Raw genomic sequence first — 13,206 nt, 5'->3', positions numbered from 1 at the left:
TTTGAACCTGACTAGAGCCCGACCGATATATCGGCCGGCCGATATTATCGGCCGATATTAGGCATTTTCAAAACTATCGGTATCGGCATTTATAATGGCCGATAAATGAATATTTCAAAAATAAAATAAAAACGAAACACCCTTCAACCATGTCATGAGTGTTGGCGTTGTATAGTTTAGTTTGTCCACCAGAGGGCACTCTACACCGTCCCTGTTGGCAACACTCCAGCCAGAGTCGGGCAGAGAGAACCAGTTATCCGCGAGTAAGATCATCGGTGAAGTGTGTTCATGGTGAGTTGGTCACGAGACATACATTGCTTGAATAACAATTAAAAGAACATCCCCATCAGTTCTCTTAACTCAAATAAGCATGAAAAAATTCGTGACTATCATGTCCAGTTTTGCTGCTGTTAAATAAGCCGAGAGTGAAGCGGAATTAGCTAATTACGTTACGTTGTTACAGTGTAGTTGACTGACTGTCCTTTTAACTTTTGACAATATGACTGAAGTATTTCTTTAATAGCGTGACAGTTATAGCAATGAGACGTATCATCTCTCCTTGGCCTGTTATATTGAAAATGTATGTTTTACAATTTGCAGTATGACGTTGTCCATTGCTAAATTATGGCTCATCATAGACTAGCTAACCACAAAGCTAGCTAATGCCACTATCAGTGGAAAACCGCTAACGTTAACATTAATGAGCTTGGAAACCACAACGAACTTATTCTGCCTAAATAAAGTACTGTAATGATTACTGTATTTATAACTAGCATATCCCTAGTTACAGTCCCTTCATTGTAAAATGTAAGTTAGACCTGCGAGGAGTGAACATTTATACATAGAGAAAAAGTATCAAACGTAGCTTGTGCATAAAAGTTAGCTTTTCTTTTACACGTGTGTGAAATCCAATGACGCCAAGTGTGCGTTGCAGACTGTCGTTCAGCCGCAGCATTAACGAGTCACATAATGGATTTAGATCGCTAAATAGTAGGTTTTAGAAGGCAGGCAGCAACTGATGATTGAAAATGGTTTGATGTAGCTTGATGGAAAGAATTTAAAAAGTGCAGGTAAAGGGATGCATTATCATATTATTTTAGTTAAAACTCATAAATAACTACAAATAACTAATGTTAGGGAAATCTGTTAATGTTTTGTTGCGCGTTTCTGAAAAAAAAAATATCGGCTGATATATCGGAATATCGGTTTTTAAAACCAACAAATATTTGTATCGGTATCGGCCTTCAAAATCCTTTATCGGTCGGGCTCTAAACCTGACTGCTCCTGTAGCCCCTCTTCAGAAGAAACATAGAATCAGTGGGCAAGCTGAGGTCTTGTCTGAACTTTTAGTCTGAAGATATTTTATGTTTTTTACTCAACAGACTCAGATTCTTTTCCATGTAGGTGTCATATGACAGAAATGTAAAACCCTTCCTGTTCTTGTTCTTCCTGATAGTTTTCCCAATAAAAACTGGAATATTACCTGCCTATTCCTCACAGTGTTAAGAAAAGATCTTTATAATGTGAGTTACGTTAATTAAGTAGCTTTAAAAAGTGTGATATTAAGAGATCCAGTCAGTACCAGCACGCCGTCATAGACTCCAGGCTCACTGGTGAGGAAGGCGAACATGATGCAGAGGTAGGGGTTCTTCAGCTGCAGCCTCAGAGACCTGCACATCTCCCTCCACAGGGACGACTTCTCGTCAGTGTAGCCAGACAGAGCCATGGCAACCACGTTCAGGTTCAGGTCACCTGGGGAATAAGAAGTCAGAGAGGCGGATTTATTTATGTTATATACTCATATCTGAAGGAGGAAGGAATTTCTAGGACAACAAATTTAAAGTGATTTAGCTGTGTCGCTAAGAGGAAAGGGCATAAAGCTCTGTGGTTGTATCAGAGACTGGGAAAAGATTTAAAGCACCTTTCCTGTTAAAAAAAAAAAAAAAAAAAAGGGGCTTCTAATCTAACCAACTTTCGCACTCATGAGGTGCTTTTTTCTTCTCAGGGGATCGTTTATAATAGCGATGCGTTTTTTCAGATTAACTGAAGCAAAACTGAGTTGATGCAGGAGCACACACGTGACCTACACCACCATGTGGTCAGAGATTGGTTCTCTCAAATACATCCTGGGGATGTTCACACCTGTTGTTTATGTGATCGGATCGCCCAGATCTTGTGTTAATGCAAGGTTTGAACAAGCTCTTACAGGCAGTTTGAAGGGTCTGACTTTTTATTTTAAGCTTTTAATTTAAACTTATATCCAGGCCTGGAATTTCGTCATTTTAGGGTCAAGGCCACTTGGCCTTCTGTCTTGTCAATTTTTTGAGGGCACAAAGGCCAAAAACCAGGGCACCAAGGGCATAAAATAAAACAATGATTTTAAGTCAACGTCCATAATAAATTTAATGTAAGGAGCAATGACGCTTCTGTGGAAGATTGGAGTCTCAGTCGAAACTGTCAAGCAGGTAAAGAAACATCTCCTATACTTTTTTATGTCTGAAGATAAGAAACTATTGAACCTATCTAAAAAGAATACAAAATGAACCGTATCAATCTGATTGTTGCTTGTTATTTGTCTGTCTTGTTTTTACATGTGATTATGTTTTTTTATTATGTTTTTATAGTTGTCTATTTTTTAACCTGTCTGCAAGCCAAGTTTCCCTTAGGGAACATTAAAAGCAACTGAACTGAACTGAAGTACACAGGAAATTATGAAGTCCATCGCTCACTTCAAAAACCACCCACAGTTTTTGCTCAATTGACACCAAATGTGCAAGAGCATCTTCAGACTGTCCTCAAAAAACTACTACACAGATTTTTGATTGATCAAAATTGAGCCAACAGTGCATCAAAATGTTTGACTGTAAACGGTACTGTAAACATATACTAGCATATAGGCTACTGATTAACCCATAAGAGCCCAGACCGATTTCTCAATCAAGGAAAATTATGGAGGAGATAAAATAAACTAAACAGACAACAAAGAAAACATTTGACTTTTTATTTTTAAAAATAGCACTCACGTGTCATTTGCAAAACACTGAAACGCCATGATACCACTGAACAATATCTGGCTTACAATTTGTTTTTGATGTGTTGTTAGATAGCTAACAATCAAACAAACTACAGCAGGGGTGCCCACACTTCTTTGGCTTGCAAGCTACTTTTACAATGACCAAGTCAAAGTGATCTACCCGTGTGTGTGTGTGTGTGTGTGTGTGTGTGTGTGTGTGTGTGTGTGTGTGTTTTCGAACCGCTGGCAAGATGGCAGAGAGGACAGCTTTTGAATCGTAGTACGCACATTATTTTCAATTCGCCAGCGAAAAAGACAAGAACAACGTAACGGTAAAATGCACACTCTGCATTGGTGAAAAGCTTCTGTTGACCGCAAAAAATTCCACTTCCAATTTAAAAAAACCATCTTGTATCCAAGCACCACTCTATCACCCTGGTATTGTTATCCTGCAGAGTTAATCATTGTCAGGACTTCTCGTGCATTTAAAGGAGGCTGTGTGTCGCTGAGTTGCAGCATGTGCGAGGCGCTGCAAAAGGCTTTTAATTTTTGGTAACGCATGAGTACTCTAATGCGTTACTTTTATTCATAGGTAACGCTGTAACGTAACAGATTACTTTTAATTGATGATAACGTTGTAACCTAACTAACTACTTTCCAAAGTAACTATACCCAACACTGCTCATGAGTGGCGGATCCGCTATAGATTCGCTACTCATGAATCCCTGCTGGCTGAGTGCAGGTGGGGCTGCTAGTGGTCAGGTCGAGTAGTACATTTTGTGATCTCACTCGGCAGAGAAGCAAAATGTACGTATGTCTGAATGGTGGCGTTTATTGATTATATATCAATCAAATGTGGTAGGACTCAACTGAGCCGATTCAGTAGACGTCTAGATTCATGATTCTTGAGTCTTCTTTGGTGGCCGGTTCAATGAGCCGGATCCCGAATCTTTTTTCTACAGCTATTGTGAACAAACAACATGGCGCCGGCGGTGGTGTGGGACTTTTTCATAGTTTCTGAGGATGACATTTCTCTGGCTGTTTGTAATAAATGTTTAAAGAAAGTGCCATGAGGTGGAAAAATCAGCACCAGCTTTAATACCTCTTCATTTTAAGATTCAAAACGGTTTTTGATTTTGTTTATAGAATTGATGTCATGATATATCACTTTTGCTCATTAGTCTTCCTCATCTTCAGGTATGTTATCAGTTATCGGTATCGGCCTTTGGAAACAGAAAGTTTTCGGTTATTGGTATCGGTTTTTTAAAAACGTTATCGTGCATCCCTCGTGAAAAGAGCAGCACAGTTTCTACTGCTCTTACGTTTTTCAAAATTCCACTTTATTTTGTTGGGAGATCTGTGTTTAACATAACATTTTTGCTAATAAACTATGTTCCTTCAACACTTATAAGAGTTTATGCTCACAATACTTAAATGCTGGTCATTGGGTTGGGTAATACAGCAGTGTTTCCCCCAAGATTTTGTGAGACCCTGGCGGTTCTGCAGGCGACAGCAAATTCTACTCTCGCCCATTAATGTCTACTATGACGTTATCCCAAATATTAAAAACTATTCATACAGTATATGAAATGTTTGCACATAGAATTAGACGAGCATTCTATGGACAAATTTAGGTAAAATTAAATAAAATCATCGAATAAACGTTATTTGTAGTTGTCTTTCAATTTAACTTTGCAAGCTCTTATAAAGCTAAGCTAGTTCACGTTACATCTGGAATCGTTTCCTCTGAGTTTTGACCAACTCTCTTAAAATAATTGTAAATCTCCATGGTCTAAAAAATCAAAAGCAAAAACATTAGATTTTAAACAGTGGCGGTTACGATGATTTTTACTGTACATTCAGACCTCTGTAGGAATTATGAATTAAAAGTAGAGCTCTCATAGTGAGCATAGTCAGCATGCAGTGCCTGCCGTAGACAGACTCAATTTTTTACAACCGATTCAGTGAAAATAAAATTTCTCTGCATCATTTATTCCTCCAACCGATCAGAACTATTCAGTAATAAAAAAATTCAACTCCCCGGCACTTAGATATTGTGTATGACTACATCACTGTTACTATTCTGTCTATCACCACATAAAACCTTCCCAAACAATATGTTTGGCCCAGCTGATATTTGACAAAATGTCTGCCACAGGGATGTCAGATTGGCTTCCAAGTTCGTACCATTGAGGTTCATTTATTCAACCACTTGTTCCTGTTAAAGGTCACGGGGTCTGCTGGAGCGTATCCCAGCTGTCATCAGGCGAGAGACGGTACCATTGAGGTTATTTTAGAAAATATTCTAGACTCATGTCATTGTTTTGGATTGTTACAGTAATATCGTAGGTTTGCATAAATCAAGCATATTTGTCCACTCCCATGTTGATAAGAGGACTAAAAACTAATGACTACTGACAACCATAGAATAATCCGTTAATATTTTAATTGTGTATTGATTTTCTATTGAAGCAGCATGTGATTACAAAGTACGAAAAAGCAGTTTTCCAATGATTTATAATGTTAATGGGGTGGGACTTGATTAAAAAAAAAAATAATCTAAAATCTAAATACAGTAATTAGAGGCTTTGTGATTAATTAATCTTGATTAATCACATTTTAATTGCATAACAATATTTGGCCCAAAAAGCGTTTTTTTATGTAAATGGACTTTAGTGGACGACTGAATCAAATAATAGACACAGACATGAATACTGTAAACACTAAATGGTAAGTTTGGGTTGACGACATGTCTTGTCCGAGACTGCTAGCGCTAACAGCTCCGGCGATTTTTGTGCTCACTGCAATATGCTTTGCATTTAGATGACACTATAGGGTTGATTTGGTGGTGTGCAAACTTTTTTTTTTGGGCACAATTTTCACAAAACTGCACTTTTATCAGGGTTTCCATCAGGTAATTATTTTTTTTTTTAAATAAAATTTGCCTTCCATCAGTCCTAGCAACGTGTTTTCATCCAATTCCTCCATTTTGGTAGCCGTTCGCCGAGCTCTGACGTGTGCATCAGTGTAATCGGTGTACCAGTTTGGAATACAAACTGTGATTAAATGCGTTTTTTTAACGCATTCATTTTTTTGAAATTAATTAATTGTAGTTAATGCGTTAAAGTCCCACCCCTAGTTAACTATAAAGTGATGCAAGAATTTATTAATTTAATTAATGTGTACTGAAGTGCTCAGATGTGGTCTGAAATATTCCTATCAGTCTGTCTGCTGACCATCTCACTCACCCTTCTCAGAGGTGGCTCCCTTGTTGAGGATCTGGATTGCCCGACGAATGTCAAGGTTAAAGAGAGCAACAGCAGCCGCATGCTCCCACTCGTGTTCCTGCTCAAGAGAACGCAGGAAGGTCTCTACGTCCAAGTCAGGACCCCGGCAGATCCAGCCACACAGTTGCAGGGCGAGGCATCGTTCTTCGCTGTGGTACCGAGGCACATCTGTCTGCCGGTCTGAGCCGCTCCAGCACCGCCGGCTCTCCGTTGTCCCTATTTTGAATATATAATGATACATGTTTTAAGATTTTACAAAGGTTAGGTGCTTAATTTTAAGATAATCACTTTCATTTTCTTACCTGAGCTGGTCTTGACAATGTTCTTGATACCAGAGTACACCAAAGACTGCTTGTTCCCCTGCAGCTTCAGCTCGATATCCTCTGCACACTGCTTCATATGTGATACTTATATAGGAATTGTAACAAACGTTGTGGTGCAAACATAACAATAAAGACAACAGCATAAATGCAGATGTTCAGGTTAGACCAACAAATATTTTAGGTTTTGAACTGCTGATCGGACAAAACACTAAACTATGTTACCTTGGCTCCAGCATAGAGTGATGGGATTTTTTACAGGAAGTTTTCATTCACTAAACAATTGCATAGATGAGACAAGTCATTGATTAATCAGAAATATATAAAATAAATGACAAAACATATCACATAATGGAAATAACTGTTGACGTAAAAAGCTGCAATTTGAACTGTTTATGGTTCTTGATTGCCTGTTACAGTTGAGAAAGAAATTATTAGCCCCCCCATGAAATAATTTTTTCTTTCAAACTTTTCCCCAGTGCTTTTTTAACAGATACCAGAATTTTCAATGTAGCATTTCTAAAAATACTACCTTTCTTTAGAAAGCATAAATTACTTATATTTGCACACAATAACAGAATTATTTAAAAATATATATATATATATATATATATCAGTGTCAATATTATTAGCCCCCTAAAGAACTGACCGCTTTATTGAGCCATAGCATCATCAAGAAATTCAAAGAGAGTCACACTGTACAGAACAAGCCTGGCAGGGGTAGGCAGCGAAAAATTTAGAAAACTAGAAAAAGAAAACTAGTGAGAGAGGCGTCTAAAGACCCCAGAACAACTGCCAAGACACTAGTGAATGACTTAGCCATGTCGGGAATTGTAATCTCAAAGAAAACAATCACGAGAGCTCTGCACAGGAATGGACTGCGAGGTTGCAGACCAATAAAAACTCCAGTTCTCCAGAATAGACACCTTCAAGCCAGACTAAAGTATGCTACGGGCAACCCGGAGAAAGATTATACATACTGTGGGGATATGCACACCATCCCCACAGTGAAACACGGTGGTGGGAGTATTATGCTGTGGGAATGCTTCAGTGCATTTGGAACTGGGAATCTAGTCAAGGTGGAAGGAATCATGAAGAAAGAAGGATATGTGAAGATTTTGAAAGAAAATGTCAAGCAGTCAGCAGCAAAACTGGGTCCTCGCTTTATCTTCCAACACGACAACGACCCAAAACACCCATCACCCCTGCTGAAGAACTACCTCCAGAAGACCAAAGTGAATGTTATTGAATGGCCTGCACAAAGCCCTGACTTGAATCCCATAGAAAATCTGTGGGGTGAACTAAAGACCAAGCTTCATGCCAGAAGGCCATCAAATCTGGAGGAGCTTGAGAGATTTGCCAAAGAAGAATGGGCTGGTATTCTTCAGGAGACGTGTCTTGAGACTTGTTGAAAACTACAACAAACGACTGCAGGCTGTTATCCAGAAAAAAGGATACACAATTGACTATTAACATCAGGGGGGCTAATAATTTTGACCCTGGTAATTTTAGTTTTTTGTGAAATAATTTAATTTCTGTCTGGAAAGTAAGATAATGTAAAATAATGTAAATCCAGAGAAAAACTAGGATGTCTGAAAAAGCTGTGTTAAAAATTGCTCTGTTTAACAGCACTTGGGAAATACTTTCAAAAGAATCAAATTTTCATAGGGGGCCTAATAATTTTGTCCCCATCTGTATACCAACCCAAAAAACAATCACTTCTCCTCTTAAAGGATATAGAACAGATCATACCATAAAGACTTGAGCTGGGGATCGTTCCCTCCTGCCAGCAGGTGGTTCCTCCACACCTGTATGGTATCGTGTCCGTACCTTGACTGAGCCCTTTGCCTCATCTTAGTGGCGATGTCTTTCTCAGTCATGCTCTCCACGCTGTCGGCCGAATCTTCAACACAGTCGTACAAGTGTCGACCACACGCCCACATGAGCGAGGTGGTGGAGCTCCAGGCCAGCGAAATGCGTTCAAAGACCGTGAAGTCTGTCATAACACGATTAGCCGCCGACACCACCACCATGCGGTTCTGAGAGGACGTTTGCCAGGCAAAGCTGCCGATCTGGCTTTCACAGGGCTGTACACTTCGCTCAATGATAGTGGGCTCCGTCTCATCACCAATGGGCGTGGGAGTGTGTTGCATGTCGTACAGTCGGATGATGTTGCTGTCACGTGTCAGTGTTGCCAGAAGGCCAGTACGAGTTGGACACCATGCCACCTCAGAAATAAAATTACAAACTCAACTGAATACAATATTTAAAAACAAGCCAAAAATATCTTACATAAGTGTGGCGCCATACCTTTGTAAGAGGCTTAGGCTGCTCAGAGAGGGTGAGCACAGGCTTTTCAAACTTCCTCAGATCCCAAATGGCCACCTGCCCCTCGAAGAAGGAGGCCACACGGTCATGGAAGTGTGGGTCGACCGTCACCCCCTGGATGGCCTTGGTGTTGACAAATGTTTTCTGGCTTGTGTTTCTCAGGTCAAATATTGCAAGGTTTCTGTGCATCCCGGCCAACAGCAGCTTTGGGTCACGAAGCAGCCAGCAGAGAGACAAGCAAGCATCGTTCTGACCCAACTCATACAGCGGTTTGGTCACCACAGTGCTCGTGTCCAAATCCACAGACGAAACACGAATCTTCTCAGCTGCAACACTGCTCTCAGGAACAAACTTACTGCTTATGTCCCATATGAGAACAGAGAAGTCTGCCCGGTGCTTGTCTAACCCGGCAGCCAGCAAGTTGCTGTCCACAGGATTCCAAGCTAAAGTGTTGCATTGACGGGCGTGTTTAGGTACAAACTCTTTCCCCACCATTTCTTTATATGTGGAGTTGTGGCTCTGGCCTAAGCTGGTGAGCACAACTCTCCCGTTAGCTTGGCCAACAGCGAGTAAACACTCAGGCTCATGCTTCGGGTACCAGGCCACACATTTCATATAAGGGGTGTCAGAGTTAATGGCCAGTAGAGTAGCAGCAGTCTCTTCAGAGAGTGGGAGAGTTCCGGCCTTTGCTTCAGCACTGCCCACCGGTCCAATACGATACAGTCCCAGTTCGGAGTCACAGATGACATAGCGGTCCGGGTGGTGGGGTGACCACAGGATGTCCGGTTTTGAGCCACTCATGATGGAGAAGAAGCTAGAAGAGTTTCAAGGGAGTCTGCCTTTTACTACCTGGAAATATGAGCACATAGATTATCACTAAAGACACCACAGAGATGTTTTCACACCAATCCAAACAATACACAGCACTAAGAACTCCCATAATAGTGTCTAAAATGTACAAATTAGGTAAACTCTCCATGTACATTTGACAGCAGAACTTATTAATGTCAATTAGCAAAATATCACTATAGCTTGTTAACAACGTATTTATATAACGTAAAAAGCGCCTTCTAGTGATATATTTTGAAAAGCCACGACATACCAAAGTGTTTCAGTAGTTAAAACTAAATTTACAAGTTTGGTGACATGCTAACCTGACTAAGCTAATGCTAACAAGTGAAGGGCGAGCTGAAAAAAAAGACCGTTAGGCTTTCACTAATGTATCAAACGGTCAAAAATATTTGACAGTTGACAACAATAACGACGAAACTTCACTTACAAACACACCGTTTAAACCAGCTCTGACCAGATTGGATTTACACATGTCGAGCACGGAACACTGGGAGGCACACAGGATGTTGTGTGTTACACTAAAATATGTCAGAAGTTTCAGCAGTATTGAGTTCCGCTTAGCGGCACTATTTTTGGTAGTTCACCACTAGGGGGCGCTGTGATCAAGTGAATGAAATTACATAGGATGAGCAGCCTGATTGTAGTCTGGGCAGCTCGATGGCGATCCTGGGTTCTAGGCGACCCAAACGAAACTTAGACTGAATATTGGCAGTCCAAACTACCAAAATATGTCTTAGGTTATAGAAGTCTCCTGGGGACAAAAAAAAGATTATCTAAACAGCGGATATACAGAATCTTTAAATGGTAAATGGCCTTGCTTTTATATAGCGCTTTTCTACCTATTGATACTCAAAGCGCTTTACAGTCACAGACGCATCTACCCATACGTGTCAGTGTCTTGCTCAGTCCTCCGGTTCGCGGACAACCCGCTCTTCCTACTGAGCCACGGGATTGTTATTGGATTATTAAATTCTGGATGATGGATGATATTGAAAAGAAAATGATTAATAAAATGTTTATACACCACCTACACGTTCTCCAACAACCTTAAAAAAAGGTGCTATTTTAATTAACTTTTCCACCCATATGCACGATACACGCTGACATGCCAGTTCATTAGTGGAAATAATGCATTCTAATATAACAGTACTCATCATGATTGTTATAATGTTTAGTAGATGTTGAAACAGCATCAGAAAGGAGGTAATTCAACTGAATGATCAGTTTGCAGTGTCTCTGTTATTTAGCCTAGCCCACTGACTACAATAGGGTTGTCAAAATAATATTGAGTTTAATATATTCTAATAGATAGATAGATAGATAGATCAAAAACACAAATGTTCACTTGCTGTCTAATGTATCCGGTATTACTCACTTAACCTGTCCTCTGCTCATATAGTTATGGCTGATCAGTGTATGTATATGAGAATCATCCTATACCTCATACTGTTTTCACATATGTAGGCAAGAGTGGAGAAGATGAATAATCTATACAATATTATCCTGATAAAATAATCTATTTGTGGTGTACTTAAATTGTCTTAATATCTAAAATGTCCTAATTGTAGGAATCCAGTCTAATATACAACTAATATTCCTATGGGAACCTAAAGTGAACATGAGAGTCAGTGTGATTCTTTCTGTCTGAAGTGGATCAGTGGAGCAGCCCCAGAGCCTCCGGCTACACCTCTTGTGTATACAGTCAGTGGGTTATACACACAGCACACAAGCTTATCTGATAGTCCTCAGTTAATCTCAGTCTGGTTTATAGGACACAATTCTACAGGGAAATGCTTCCAAAAGAGCCACAGCACAGAGACAGAGAGCTGCAGCTAAATGAGACTCTAGGTAAAAGATGTACTCTCCCTGGATTTAAAACTTGTACTGCATGCGCACAACAGTATGTATTTGTAGTTCTGTTTTCATGTAGCAATTTAAATGTGCCTTACTGTTGCTCAGACTTTTATTGTTTGTGAAGTAAATGTTATTTGAAGGTTGCAGCATTTGAAGGTAGATAAATAAGTTTTCATACAGTCACATGTTTTGGCACTCAAATTTTGCAGGGATCAGGAGTACTTGCGGGTGTAGTTTGCAGAATGCACGATAATAAAACATAAAACTGTCATGGCACATCATTGCTTTTCTCATAACAAGCTCTCCAACTGATCATTGTGGATTTGCTGGAGCGGCCCCAGAGCCTCCGGCTACACCTCTTGTATATACAGTCAGTGGGTTATACACACAGCACACAAGCTTATCTGATAGTCCTCAGTTAATCTCAGTCTGGTTTATAGGAAACGATTCTGCGGGGAAATGCTTCTAAAAGAGCTACAGCTGACCAGATCACAAGCACAAGCTGCAGCTAAGTGAGACTCTAGGTAAAAGATGTACTCTCCCTGGATTTAAAACTTTTACTGCATGTATTTATTTACTTCTGTTATCATGTTGCAACTTAAATGCATCATTGCTTTTCTTAGAACAAGCTCTCCAACTGAAAGGATGGAATCAAGAAGCCTGACCAGAGGAGTAGGGCACTGCCTTCTGCTGCTGACTCTGCTGCATGAGGCCACAGGCCAGAGAATGGTGGCACGCAGGAATAACTACATGCTGAATGGTGTTGGAGGAAATGGTAATTCTCTACATGAGGTATCCAAATGTTGTTGGTAAAGGTTAGTCACTGGATGGTGTGGGTGAAAAATGATTCAGGCCACTGAAAAGGTTGCCTTTCACAAAATTGTGTTTTCCTTTCGAGCTGCTTTTTATCTGAATGTCAGTCAGACTGTCATTTAACATTTAAAAACATTTATGCTACATTTATGCTGATCCTTAGCTCTACCAGTGGAAGAAATGGATGCTTTGTCTCCTCAACAAGTTTTAAAGTTAATGACATGTTCTTGTCGCTCTGAGAGTTCGAGGCGGCATCTTGATTTTGGCAAAAATTCAGTGATCAAAACCTTCATTGCTTTACTTAATCCACAAATCAATAAATAATTAACAAAGCTTGGTTGTCCTGCACTACTGACAACAGACTCTGCTCTCTTACTTTGAGGTTCTTCTGGAACATATTCCAGTATTTGTCATTGTCTTGGATTATTGTAATAATAAAAAGAACACAAATTTGCATAAAGCAAACCCAATTTTCCACTCCCATGCCTCTTATGTACATTTAGAACAGATAAAACTGTGCCATTAATTGGTAACTATTGCCAACCATAGATTAATCTATGTTAATATTTAAATAGATTGACAGCCCTAATTAAAAAGTATTTCTGATAGTGTATATGATGAAGAAAAAAATGCCTATATAGCATGCAGACTGGGTTCTCCTCCAATAAATTAGTCTGTTACATTTTAAGCGCAGCACTCAGAAGACATGTATGCGTCACTGTTACTCTTCTGTAAATTA

The 13,206-nt window shown here is 39.7% G+C and overlaps 1 protein-coding gene across 2 annotated transcripts in view; it reads right to left on the bottom strand.

The window, feature by feature from the left end:
* Nucleotides 1-11,091, bottom strand: part of mios (missing oocyte, meiosis regulator, homolog) — a 46,557-nt gene extending 35,466 nt beyond the window's left edge. The window contains exons 1-6 of one of the 2 annotated variants that reach the window (XM_084575293.1): nt 10,228-11,091; nt 8,931-9,797; nt 8,359-8,848; nt 6,603-6,701; nt 6,262-6,516; nt 1,583-1,752 (exon numbers count right to left, since the gene is read on the bottom strand). In XM_084575293.1, coding sequence (XP_084431419.1) covers nt 1,583-1,752; nt 6,262-6,516; nt 6,603-6,701; nt 8,359-8,848; nt 8,931-9,749 — 1,833 coding nt within the window. In that variant the 5' untranslated portion in view covers nt 9,750-9,797; nt 10,228-11,091. The remainder of the gene's footprint in view (nt 1-1,582; nt 1,753-6,261; nt 6,517-6,602; nt 6,702-8,358; nt 8,849-8,930; nt 9,798-10,227) is intronic. The other variant, XM_084575294.1, reaches the window with a different exon arrangement.
* Nucleotides 11,092-13,206: the final 2,115 nt, after the last annotated feature.

This window comes from Chelon labrosus, assembly GCF_963514085.1.
Source record: "Chelon labrosus genome assembly, contig: SCAFFOLD_127, whole genome shotgun sequence".
Lineage (NCBI taxonomy): Eukaryota > Metazoa > Chordata > Actinopteri > Mugiliformes > Mugilidae > Chelon > Chelon labrosus.
The sequence above is the reverse complement of the archived record's forward strand: the minus strand, read 5'-3'. Positions and strand labels throughout refer to the sequence as shown.